We start from the raw sequence: 14437 nt of genomic DNA, 5'->3' as shown, positions 1-14437 counted from the left end.
TACCTTAATAATGAACCGAAAAAAGCACTAAACATCCAAGGCCATAGTTCTAAAGCCCCCCTCATCAATGAAATTTTTATATAATATGAAAAAAAGTCTGAATTATCTATTTACAATTAATGATCTAAGTAAAGAGTAATTATAACGATACCCAAATAAAAGAATATTTTTTTAAACAAAAGTTGTAACCCTTCTAACTTAAAACTCGGTTAACCGGCGTCTTTGACCCCCCGTAGATATACGCCACTGTGTATTATAGTACTATAGTGTAAATAATATAGTGTATTAGCATTTAGTATTGAGTATATATTGTACAATACACAATAATATGGTATTATAATAATGGTATTAGGTACACAGATATATAGTCATATACATTATAGGTACATAGATTTATCAGATTTATCTATATTAATATCTATAAATATACAGGTACTCAATACATCGTTCATTAGTAGCCAGCGAGTGCACATTATTAATCGACCGGCATCAGTTGGATTTCGGGCCCGTTTATTTTTCCAAACGCATTATTATTATTATGATTATTGGTATACCAACTCTTAATTACGCAGAGGTATACTATAATTGTATTATAATATTTTAACGAGGATTTGTAATATCGATCTGCATTATAGTATACTGTCGTATAATGTATAAACTCGTTTTATACTTTTGTAGGCACATAAGGTTTTTAAATTTCGAACGGAACGACCAATGCGATTTTACAATTATTGAGTTTTGTGTATGTATTTTTGTATATATATTGCGTTTTATATTAGAAAAAATGCTTTGATCTTCAACATCGGGGACGATTTCTGATCAAGTAGGATCTAGTTAGTACTATTTTAAAGGGTGAAATTGCAGAAAATTAAAAGTTTTTTTCTTAATAATATTAGGAAAAATGACAAAAAATGAGGGAAAATCTTTTATTTATATTATATTGTATAATGTTCAAATGGCTATTTTAGAGGTTTTTTTATTTTAGGCGAGCGTTGACAATCAGACTTAGCTAGGTGGTAGGTGCCTAGTATATATTATATAGTAATTTTTACAGCAAGTCTGTGTAAACTGTAGGTAATTTTAAATAGGTATTAATTATATAGTATACACATTTTGAAATAAAGTGTGTTAAATGTATTTTATAATATAATATTTAAGTGTTATAGTTTTTCATCATAATCCGCAGTAATTAGTGTTCAAAAGTAAAAATTTCCCAGTAGTTTTCAAAAGCGACGTGAAAAACAAAAGAAAAATTAAGGAAAAACGGGAATTTTTACGCAAAATCTGTTTTCGAGAAAATCGATTTTGGTTTTTTGTTTAACCCTAAAACAAATGACCGTAGGGACATGAAATTTTGACTGAATGTTTATATTAGAATTTTCTATACACCATAAAATTTTGAAAATATTTTGACTCTTTTTGAGGTGTTTACGGACATAGTCAGTTTTCAATATTTTTAGTTTTTTTTTCTATAAATATCAATAAAATTTTATCTGTTGAGTAAAAAAGCATGAAAATTTAATAGAAGGCTCCTAGGCTATTGTTTCAAAGGCAGATGGAAAAAATTAAAAATCCTTAGTCACAGTTTTTATTTATAAGCATTTAAAGTTCAAATTTTGACAAAACACTGAAAAATCACGAAAATTAGCAAATTATTTTGAGTTGAGAATTCATAAAAATTTTTCTTTTTAAATCTAAGATTTGAAAATATAAGATTACTCATAAGTTTGTCTACCTTTATCAAAAAAAAAATGTCTACAAGAAACTTAGATTACATTTTTGAGCGTCTGAAATTTATATTTTTACAACATTTGATATTCACTCGATTTCTCATGTAACAATTTTCTTATTTTATTGTAATTAAAAAACGAATGACTGTAGATACTTGAAAATTTCACTGAATGTTTATATTAGCATTCTCTATACACCATACAATTTTGAAAATATTTTGACTCTATTTGAGCTGTTTACGGACATTGTCAGTTTTCAATTTTTTTAGTTTTTTTTTCTATAAATATCAATAAAATATTATTTGTTGGGTAAAAAAGCGTGAAAATTTAATATAAAGCTCCTGATATATCGTTCTAATAGCAATTGAAAAATATTAAAAATACATAGGCACAATTTTTTTTTTATAAGCATTTAAAGTTCAAATTTTGACAACATTTATCAAATTTATAATTTATTAATTATTTTGTAGTTAAAAATGTATAAAATGTTTAACTCTTATGGCTAAGGATTGAAAATTTAAAACAAGGCTCCACGTAAATAGGTTATATATAAATTACTTTATTCAGAATAATAATATCATCAAATATACTTGGTAATATCATAGGCTGACTGACCGTTTTCGCTCAGAATCGTTTTTATTATACAATGATATTATATCATTGAATTCAAATTTAACACCACCCATTACAGTGACCCACTTGTAACCTACTGTACAGCAGAGCGACATCCACTTATCCACCTTTTTTAACTACTAAACTATGAAATTTTTTTTTTAAAAACATTTATACTTTTTAATAATAGGTGTTCAATTATAAAAGAAACACCAGGTATGAAACTGCTAAACGTAGACATAGGGATAGGACATTGTTAGTATACTATATAGGTATAGGTACCTACTAGGTAATTTGAATTTGGGATCATGAGTGTCACTTAGCTAAAACTATTTTTGCAAACACTTATTTTTTTAAGCTAAAAATACTAAATAGTATTTACAATCAATGTATACAGTATTTGTGTTGTAACAAAATTGTTCGATTCTGAGATCTTTGTTCTGGATTGATTCTGGTCCCAATAACACAGCGCTCTGGAGTGCGATTACGGCGGCTTGTCGTACCCTTATTTCTTACATCGGGATATACTCCTCCATTTTGTAAAATATCCTGAACGTCTTTTCTTTTCACTTCTTGTAGGTAGTAGTAGCACCATCTTAGTTCACAACGTGGTTCGGAGGGAGGTGTACGAAAACCGGGCCACATAGTATATGTCTGACATGTCCGTTGGATATCGATCAAATGTGTCCGAATTACGAAGGTTATCTCTCAGATCCTTTCAGTTCAGACAGTGAAACAGGGTATTTAATATTTATCCTCCACCTTATCCGCAACTCAATGCAGTGCACGCAGTGGGGGCCTTCCACCCGGCCCATTGCTATGCAGGTAGTGCTGTAAGCAACCATGTACGGTCGGCACCAGTGTCATATTATAAGTCAGACAGACCAAGATCTATAAAGAATCTTTTATAATGTATGCTCCTCAACCACCATTCGTGATAAGCCGTCGCGGTTGTTACCACTAAGCTTTGGTTGTAGTACACTCAAGTACTCGACACCTGTACCTAATAGGTATTAGTATACTATATGTCTATATATAGCAGAGCGAATTCCCTGATCTATGAATTCCGTCGTACAGATATATTAAAGCTAAGCCCCCCTCCCCCTCATCACCATCTGTGTTTTACCTTGTTCATTAATTTATACAAACACTCTATCTATCTATATATGATATATCAAAGGCAAAGAGATGAGTGATGGTTCTAGTTTCTAGATTCCAAATCAAAAACAATCGTTTTTGACAAAAATATCAGATTGCTCATTGAGAGTAGTTTTTTAACCTTTTCCAATATGATGAACCATTTTTTTAAAAATATTTTTGTAGAATACATTTGTATACTTATTACTTAATATTATGATCTATTACAACTAGTTACAGTGCGTATTTTAATAACCGAAATACACCAAACATTATACATTTATACCAAATCCACGCCATAGTAGGTTTGTCCAAAAAGCTCACTGAATAAACTAAGGTACACTAAATCAAAATACATGCTTTATTTTATAATATTGTTCATTTGTTCCTGGAAGAAGTTTGGTACTTCAGCTAGTAAAATTATAAAGCAAGATTTAGCTGAGGAAAATTGGCTGATTATTTAGGATGTTGAAAAATCATGAAATAATGGTTTGGCACACAGGTGGCACAGAACATACAATCGACAAATACTAAAAATCATTTCACATGTATGACGATAAAATACAAAAATTAACTGTTCATTTTATTTATAGTTCAAGTTTGTATATGAAGAGAGGAAAGCTCAATAAAAATAATACAAAAAAGAAATGGTTAAAAAATATTATTTATAACTATAGTCTAGGTAATACTGAAAAATTTCAATGGACAAAAAGTGTCTTTAACAAAATAAATGGCAAACAAAAAATGTTATACAATTTAACAAGATGAAATGTAAGGGTCAATCTATTGTTACAATAATTGAAAAAAAATAAAAATACTGGTACATTTTTTTTATACTATCATAAGTTTACAAATTTAGTGGTTTTGTTTATTGCCATTTTAAGGATTTTATGTATATAATCGACCCAAGGAAACTTTAGGTTCAAATGATATCCATTTGAAAGATTTCCAAGTAAACGAAAAACATAAGCATCAAAGGCAAGTTGAATAGTGCCAAGCCTAAATTTATATAGTTTTTTTTTAAGATAACAATAATTTAAATTTATCTAAATTTGAGTTACCGAGAGTAGATCATACTTTCTAATTTCGCATATTGAACATAAACAATAAATACATAAATTATACTACTGGAAATTGGAATTATTTTCAAAGAAGTCAAGATTAAAAAAAAAAAATAATACAACATTTTTGTCAGATGTGAATAAGGAATTTAAGAGTATTTTTTTTCTAAGTGGTGGAAGTGGGGTATATACATTTTAAAATAAATTTTTGATTTACAAGGACCCAAGTCTCGTGAGTAAAAATGTAAACATAAACAAATCAAATAAAAACTTCTTACGAATAATCATCGAGTATAATATATTGTATATATTATGTTTACATAAAATGGTATAAACAAGTAAAAATAATACTCTTGTACAGAGCTTGATGATGTTTGAACATTATTGCAAAACGCTCAATACTTAAAACAAATGTTGTTATAAAACTTAATCAAATATATAAATAATAAAATTGTTATGAGTAGGTTAAATAAATAAAAAAATTACAGTAATATTATACTTAATATCTTTCAATAATAAACGAGTTATATATATATATATTTATATATATTAATTTACCGAGTTAAAGAAGATGTTTAGCTATCTTTTTTTTATTATCTCTAGGCAGCATAAGTTTATATTGTTATACCAGTACTATTACGAATGTACAAAAAACGCAATAGGGAAAAGTATAATTGTTATCAATTAGTTTCATGCTAGACTAAATAATAATTATTATAAAATAAAAAATATTGGAAAACTATAAATAATAACTAATAATAATAAAAATAATAATAATTTGTTATGCCTAAATATTATGTACAAAGTGTTTAAATTGGAAAACACTTCAAAATATATGAACAGAAGGGAGGTCCAACAAAAAGATGGCACATATTTAAGTTGGCTAAGGTTCTACAGTGTTTTAAGTCTTTAAATTAAAGACTACACAATCTTTATTATCTTCAATTTATTCTTCTTAATATTGGTCTTATAATTTAATGAACCATTATAATTCCACTTAATACTGCCTAATATTTATACTTAACAAAAATTAATTTCAACAAATAATAGTATAATTTAATTTAAATTGATTTGCAATTATCAGTACATTTTAATTAATAATATAAAGCAGGCCAAACCAAACTGGTTATTATGTTTTTAAATCAATTGGCATTTTATGATCTTAATATTAGTCTTGTTCTCTATATTTGAGAATCTACATAAATTAAAAACGGATGCCAGCCTCTGAGGTTGTCATTAAAAACCTATATGACAATGATATGATTTAAAAATCACCAGTTTGGTATAGATCCAGCCAATTAATATTAACATTTTATATATATTTAACATTAAAAGGGGATTACGGAAGACAAATAGGTATAGTGCAACCAAGTTAAGATGACCAGGTGGCCTAATATGTTGATTGCCTGGTCATGCTCGTTTCGGTCAGGCCCAGTAACATGAAGCATCTGACCGGTAGACGATTTTCCGACTGTCGGGTCGGCGGGTTTGAAATAAGCTCCTATTTACTGCGTGACTGATCATCTTAACTTAGTTGCACTATAGGTGACAATAATAATCTGACTAATTCAAAATATAAGAAAATAAAATTTTTTTTTGTACAATTTCTTAAGGAGAGTAATGGTAGATTAAAATAATATGTTTGTGATTTAAAAGATCGATAATTTATAATGAAACTCTATTTATAAATAAATGTATTTTTGACTAGAAGTCATATAGCTGCCTTTGGAATAGTTGAATGGTCTTACAGGGAAGGAGGTGATAAAACAATATTATTATTATAACGTATACTATGTTCATAGGCTCGAGTAAAAACAAATTTACGAATGTACTCATGCATAAAATTCGCGATGTGAAGATTTTAGGTATGGATTTGTAGCTGGTGAACGTTTAGTTTCTTCTAAGGGATAAGAACCCTCGTCCTTTTTACGCATCCTGTATACAATGAACATAACTACTAAAATCGCGCACAACAATCCCACAACGGCACCTCCAATAACAGCTGAAACATATATATATATTGTTAGATAATCACAATTAAGAAATGTTTTATGATTATTTATCACAACAAGTGTTGGTTTTTTTATTATTACCTGCAAGTATGCCAGGTTGTGCGAAAAATGAAGATGTTCGCTCAGGATGGCTGTTTGGACTTATATAGACTCCATTACTGCTAGAATGTTCATCAATAGCGTTGGAAGGAGGTGGTGGAAGAGTAGACGTAGATGTAGTCTGAGGTACTTCAGGTACACTAGGTACACTAGGTGCCAGATTGACATCATCATTGTCTTGTTTAGGCTAAAATAAAAGTATAAATATGAATCAAATATTAAAGTTATCTTAATTGTTTTATTTCTAAAAATCTTTCAAATAGGTTTAAATATAATATAAACAGTGGACTAACCCATAATTACGGTTTGAACCTATTTTGGCCATAAAAATGAAAAATGAAAAATTATTTTATATTTGTATGTTTATAAAATATTAATTTAAAAAAATGTGAAATAGTGCAGCAAAGATAGAAAAGAATATTGAATCATACAGACCATAAGGTTCATACACTATCCGTATGTCATATAATTTATATGGTAATAAACACATATTTCTATATCTACTTAGTATTATTAGTCTAATAATATGCTATATTAGACAATATTAATAAAATGTTTATTATCATCAAAAGCAAAGATAATATGTAGATTATGTATAGAATTAAATGAGTCATCAACCCTCAATGTCAATTAAAAAAAAATATAGGAAAATAAATTATATTTATACACAGTGAATACAGCTGTTTGTTATGACTAATGACCGTACAAATGTGATATGTATTATTATAAAAGGTTTACAATAGTCCATCGTAAAGTATAACTACTTCTATTTTATTTATTTGGTACATATATAATGTTTCAAAAGGATTGTGGATGTTTTCAAAGGTATTATCGATGTAAATTAGTCAAATTGTTTTGATATACCACTTAGAAGTACAGTCACCAAGATATAAAGAACAGCAAAATGCAATGTCGGTCAAAATATAGTATAACTTGCTAATATTGTTATACTATTTTGCTGCCCTCAAAAAAATAAAAAATAAATTTCAGATTAGCAATGCAAAATTAGTAGAAATATGCAATTCATCAGGTAAGTCTAACATGCAACATATTAGTATTAAAAGTTCCCAATGGCAATGGATTTATAGAGGTAAGCATTGTGAAGGTAAAAAAAAATAAACCTACAATATGTGGTAATCAAACTTCCCGGAAATTCATATCAACTAAAAATGCTACATACAACACTAAGTTATAACAATAACAAACAAATATAACTCACATTCATAGAGCATAATATTAAGATATTCACAGTAACAGTAAACCACTAAATCATAAATGCCTTTAAAAATATTTTACGAAGCATTTTTAAACAAAATGCAATTGCTTTCAACTAAAATTGACTCTAACTCGATTCAATGATAGTGAAATAATTTAATAATTTACTTAGGTATAATGAATTATACGAACATTAATATTTTGTATACATTTTTATGTGCTATATAAATATAGATGAATAATACCTTAAAAATGTATTCTATACAACATAATAATATCTAGTATCCATCAGACAAATGTTATCTAGATGACAAACGTGCACACTATATCCTAATTCCTAATCAAACAATAGTCAACTAACTAAATAAATATATAGCTAAAATTATAAATGTGAGTTTATGAAGTTTATACATAACATTATCTTAATGTTTCACCTCGTGTTGAACATATATAAAAAGGATTAACTTATCATTTTAATAGTATTTTTGTTAGATTAATATATTATGTGCATACATAACTGTTGTGAACTACAATTAGTTTATGCATTTTTAAATTAATGGGATAAATTGAATGATAATTTTCCATTAATTATTAATTACTAGTTAGTGCATATTATTATAGTTTAATTAACAAATAATAATTTTAACATACATTAATAAAATTACTTTGATGTTATTTCTAACACTTATAATACAACTACAAAGTACCAAGACAATTAATGAAAAAGAGATTGTACTGTGACTCAATTTGGTAGAAAAACAAAGAAGTAGATTTCATATTAAATACTTATCATATGATTAACTAGTTCCTCGAATGGTTTATAAATAATTTATAGCAGAAGGGCATTAGGCAAAATCATTATATAAAAATTGGTTCAAAACACATATAAATATTAAATACCATACATAGGTGATATTTTAGATTTTCAGTAATTTTGGGTACTTACTAAAATATTTTTTTAAATTTATTGTTAAATAAAATACAATTTGCAATATTTTCTATAAGTTACATTAATTTTTAATTATTTAACAGTCCCCCTTAATATCAATTAGTCACACATAGGCCATAATTAGTCCATTTAAAGTTAATGGTGATTAAATTGAATAGATTTTCATTTCAACCAAGCATGATTAATTAGTTTAGAGATAAGAATTAACCTAAATAATTTGTATATCAATACACACTAATACCTAAACTATTTTAATTAACGCCTAAGCAGCAATTTAAAACTAATTTAATATTATCTACTATCTAGAAACCCTAGTAACATGTTGACAAAATAATTACACTGGCATGGGAAAATGGAAATTTTTTCTACCCAACAAACAAAATAACACAACCTTCCCAGATTTTGTGAGCTGAGAAAAACTTTTATAAAAGAAATACTTCCTGTATATTACTACTCGAGAGGTATAGGTGTAACAGATAGTAGTCCTAGGATGTCTAGGAAGAGGTTGAACAGGAATAATGAAAGTTTATGTGTATGAGGGCAGAAAGGAAGAAGATAAATAAAATAGAAATATATACAAACTCACCTGTTCAGGGAAATTAGATTCTTCATCGGGACTCTTAACTGTTGTAGTCGTAGTTGATGCAGTAGTTACAGGAGTAAACACCTTTTGTGACTTATCTGTATCAAAATCTTCATTGTCATCTTCATCTTCATCATCACCATCATCCATATCGTCTTCATCTTCCTCAGTATCAACTCCTGCTTTACCTTTGTTTTTACCACTAACTTGTGCATCCTCATCATCAGGCCCATAACCGGAACCACTAGATTCCATGTCTTCAGCCCCGGTTCCTTTTGATGGGGGACCCATACCACTACCTTCTTCACCTAGCATCATATCATCAGCATCTAATTTATCGGTATCACCATCATCTGCATTATCAGATTCATCATCAATAAATAATTCCTCCTTATATGGTTTTACTGGTTTAGTGGAAGAAACATTTTTATTAGATTGTGCAAGCACCTATAAAAAAAAAAAACATGGTTTTATTCAGTACTTATTGATTACTCAGCATACATTTTGAAAATAAATATGATACATAAGGCCTTATGACCTTGCCACCGATCAAAATCGATTGCTTACAATTTATCTCCACACCAAGTGACTTTTATGGTTTGATATTACTGTTGCATATCACCGAGGTTAAATATAAATGTATAAAAGGTATAGCAAAATCAAAATTTATCATGATCATTATCTTAATGGCATTTCCTAGGTATTATATAAATATAATTAAACGAAAAAAAATATTCAGTCTATGTCTGTGACTTTTTACTTTTATTAATAAGAAAATAACTTTTATTATTTCATACATCATGAATTTAATAAACATTTATTTTGTACTATTCGCAATAACATAAGAGGTATTTAATGTTTACAGGTAATCTAATAATACCCTTTATGATAATAGTAAAAGATATACATAATATGCATCCAAAGTTAACATATTCTATTTATTTCACAACAGCACTAATCATTCTGTACATTGTGTTTCTTGTTATAACATAGATAAATTTAAAAATGTTAAGATATAGGTTATATTTTATAAACAGTTAGTACAATTTTGTAAATTTTATGAACGAATTTTTTTATTTTTTTTAATGGTAAGTATAACTATAAGTAATGAGCTAACAGAGTATACCTATATAGTATGACATAGCATAATTTTCTTAATGATACCTATATAATAGTTATCACTTATATCAAACAATAAAAATGGAAGTCACTAGGTGGGAAGATAAATTTAAGCTATTGATTTTGATGATAGCGAGTTTATGCATGACTACCTTAAATATAAATTTAAAAAGAGCTACTTAAATATTATAATTGTGACTAAAATAAGAATACACCCGGAATATTATACATATTAATTGACTTAAAAAAGAACAACCCGCTAAATAACACTTTTATTTAATTATTAGAACGAACTAGAGGATTTAATATGGGCGAGTTAACTGCTAAGGGTTGAAAACAATTTTTCTAAAAGTTTGGAATGTGAAATGGAATATTGTAAATACCTACTTAATAATACAATTTTTAGGTCAATAAAAAATGAATATTAAACAACTAAGATTTATTTAAAAACGTAATTTATATTATTTTATAGGTAGGCCTATAAACATGATTTTTCAAAATAATACAGAGCTAATAAATGGAAATATAAATTAACTGAGATTAACTTCAATTTAGTATAATGTAGGTAGGTAAAGATAATTAAATATTCATAATAAGTACCTGCTCCTGCTAATCAAAAGTTAAAACAATGGTATTTGCAGTTTACTGTTTTCAACAAGTATAAGTTATTATTAAACCAACCGTATAGGTAATTGAGCATTGATTAATAATTAAAGTTGTTATTTTCAACAAATATTATAGGTACTGTATCTGTCTACTATCGGAAAAATAACAGGAATTTGAGATCCAATCAGTTATGTAACTAATGGCCAACAATTTATTATTTTAAACAAATAATAACATTGATAACAAAGAATGTACAAAAAGTTACTAAATAGGTACCTATCAAGAATTCATGACAGCTTTTATTTCATGAATACATATTAGTATATTAGATAATTTAACCAGTTATGCCCTCGGTTATGCCTTTAAGACACACAATTCTCTTTGTGGCTGCCTACCTACCTACTTAACAATAATAATAAATTACAACACCAATCATAAATATGTTTGATTACTTTATCTATTACTATAAGTTTCAGAAAAATGTTTGGTAACACAAATTAACAGATTAGCTACTTTAGATAAAAGTACATTCCACGTAGGTACAAACGCAAAAATTTAAAAACAAGAGATTTGGTACCAAACGCAAAAAAAATTTTAAATTTATTAATTAAGACTTATGCAATAGGCTTCCGTTTTCGATAAGAAATGTTATTAAGGAAACAAATATGAAATAAATGTCAAAATTCATACACCTATTTAAGTTGATGGATAAAAGATACAATGTTGGTATTCTCATTTGATAGTGAGTACCCATCTACCTATATGATTAATCAATACATTTTCAGCCTGGTTGAAATTAATGATGATTAGGTAGGTACATAAAAAAATGTATTCTACAAGTAGGAAGAATGTTACTTTTTATGAGGATAAAAGGTCAACCAGATGGTGAAAATAATAACAAGCATAGTAGGTATATCAAAATTAATTGAAAATTATTTATGAAATAATATTGAGAATGTCTGTCTGCTGCAGACATATGAGTGGGCACTTAATGAACCAGACATCAATTACTTACTTGATTAACATTCAATCATTGACCATCGGCAACGATAGGAAAAACCAAACATAATTCTAAATTGCACCTACCAGAGCGCGGGACCATACTGTAACCCAACTACTTAATTTTAAAGAAAATGACTACGCCTTAATGTGTATTATGAACAGCATAACAGTCGCACCAGGTAAGTATAATTATCGTATACCTACAGAACGGGAACTACACGATTCAACGATAAACCGTTATGGTAGACTCTACATCGGACGGACGTCGCTATCCGTGATGGCACTTATCAAACGGAGACAACGGGGACGACGACAGCCTGATTTCAGAATCTACCCTGTCAATGCAAGAATGCTGCCAATGCCCACAGGCACTATCCACGGACAGGCCAAGCGTCGTACTTCTACTTACATTGTGCACGAGAAAAACGCAGATGACCGCCAGGCAAACGATTTTCGGTCCCATGGCGGCGCAGTACGGCGGCGGCTGACTCGACGGTAATCGGTGGCGGCGGTGGTTCAGTGGCGACGGCTCTGTGCTGGGCGGCAGGCGTATGTGGCCGAGAATTGTTTCCCTACGGTACGACGGAAAATGACTGAGACTGAGACGAAGCAGCGGCGTTGTTGGTGCGCGCGGATCGCGTTGATATTGTCATGGACGCGACTGATGTTTGGCCGCACCGTGTGTGCACTGCACTGTGCGCGCGTACGGGGTGGTGTCGTGCTGCCGATATGCGGGTGCATGCGACGACGACGAACGATAAAAACAATGGAGTGCGGGTGTACCGGACGCGACGAACGTACGAAACTACAAACAAACAAACAAACAAACAAACGAATTCGACGACGAGCGACGGCGGTGGTGATGGTTCGCACAAGTATTTTGACGTTCAACGGAATCGGAATGTCAATCTTAATCAATGAACGGGGAGAGGTGGATTGTGTACTTGTGTGTGTGGTGTTTTTTCTTTTCTCTCTCTCTTATTTTTATACTCTATTCCCCGCCTACTCCCCACCCACCGTAAGCGGCGCGGCGTATAATGCACACGCTGCACGCGCGCGCACACGTCGCACACCCACACGCACCCACTCGGGGTACGGTCGCTCACTCTATCCGACGCCGCGACTCTACGGCGCGGTTAAATGTAAATGCGGTTCAACTGTTCAAGCAGCAGTGGCAGCTGCGGTCGGCAGTTCGGCACCACCAGAACGCCGCTACGACAATTTTTTTTTTCCCATCATTCGCCGCTTACCGCTTAGTAGGCAGTTTAGACTTCAGCAGTTGTAACTTGTAGACACCAGCGTTCGGGTTGTTTCGAGGACCGGTGAACGGCAGCTGCTGCAGAGAGTGGTCGTAGAATACTAGAATGTAGATAAAAGAATACCATCGTTACCAGTGGTCGAAAAACGCGTGTCGCCGTCGCCACCACCACGCCCGTGGTACATGGTCAATGATGGCATGCCCGTCGTTGCGAACCCCTGCAGGTGTTCGACGGAACAACGTAATAATATTAAACACGACGACACTGCGCATATAAATGTATTAATAACAATAATATTAGAATATATTATAATACATACACAATACTGTGTAAACACGTGCGACCTTTTTCTCATCCCTCCACATCTCGTGTATGCAGCACGACACAAACCGCATCGTTTACAATTCGTTTTGTTGCGCAATGCCACACGACAATATTTTAGATTGTAAAATTATAATCAATTGATATTCTATGTTTGAGGCCAATTAATTTTGTAGGTACACGCCATGCGAGTCAAAATGTACAACCTATGGTGCAACTGCGCACTACGCTGGTGTTCTGGACTTCTCTTAATCATACACGTATAAAACCTGAACTCTACTTATTTTTTAGAAGTTTTAACCTTATTCTGCAGTGTTTTTTTAATATTGTACTCTGTCCTCTTGAGTTCAGACATAATATTAATTTATTAATTTTGTTGCTTTGTGCTTTTGAATAATTGTATATATTAGCTCAGAAATAATATGATAACTATATTATTATATTAATATAATGGTTTAATAACAATTGCATTGTCATTTGTCGGCTATAGATATGGGTATTGCTTTTTTAGATAATGTTTTAATAAAGCATTGTGGCCGTGTTGGTACTTGTTAGTTGCTATAGCACCAAGTCAAGATGGCAGATTGGAATATAATGCATCATATTATTTGTCAGAATGGCAGAAAAAGCAAGGTTGAGAAGTTGAAGGAAGGTCGTTGCAAACAGTTCAACAACATATTTTTATTACTATGCCTCATTCACAAAAATTGAGAATTTCCAATAGTTTTATAT

At 30.3% G+C, this 14437-nt stretch overlaps 1 protein-coding gene across 1 annotated transcript; it reads right to left on the bottom strand.

Moving 5' to 3' along the window:
* Window positions 1–4124: 4124 nt before the first annotated feature.
* LOC132951803 (syndecan-like) lies at window positions 4125–13328 on the bottom strand. Its single transcript, XM_061023775.1, has 4 exons — window positions 12535–13328; window positions 9402–9845; window positions 6634–6838; window positions 4125–6542 (listed from the first exon to the last, which is right to left on the bottom strand). Exons 1-4 carry the CDS (start codon window positions 12586–12588, stop codon window positions 6373–6375), a joined length of 873 nt encoding a protein of 290 aa, XP_060879758.1. The 5' UTR covers window positions 12589–13328; the 3' UTR covers window positions 4125–6372.
* Window positions 13329–14437: the final 1109 nt, after the last annotated feature.

This window comes from Metopolophium dirhodum, chromosome 9, assembly GCF_019925205.1.
Source record: "Metopolophium dirhodum isolate CAU chromosome 9, ASM1992520v1, whole genome shotgun sequence".
Classification (NCBI taxonomy): domain Eukaryota; kingdom Metazoa; phylum Arthropoda; class Insecta; order Hemiptera; family Aphididae; genus Metopolophium; species Metopolophium dirhodum.
Note: the sequence above shows the minus strand (reverse complement) of the source record. Positions and strands in the feature narration are given on the sequence as shown.

What these genes read in the sequence shown, in the direction of transcription:
- LOC132951803 (XM_061023775.1), bottom strand. Translation starts at nt 12,588, where the DNA reads ATGGGACCGAAAATCGTTTGCCTGGCGGTCATCTGCGTTTTTCTCGTG. An exon ending in GCGTTTTTCTCGTGCACAAT is followed by an intron (nt 9,846 to 12,534) that starts GTAAGTAGAAGT and finishes TTTTTTTTATAG; the next exon opens with GTGCTTGCACAATCTAATAA. An exon ending in ACAACCTGGCATACTTGCAG is followed by an intron (nt 6,543 to 6,633) that starts GTAATAATAAAA and finishes TATATGTTTCAG; the next exon opens with CTGTTATTGGAGGTGCCGTT.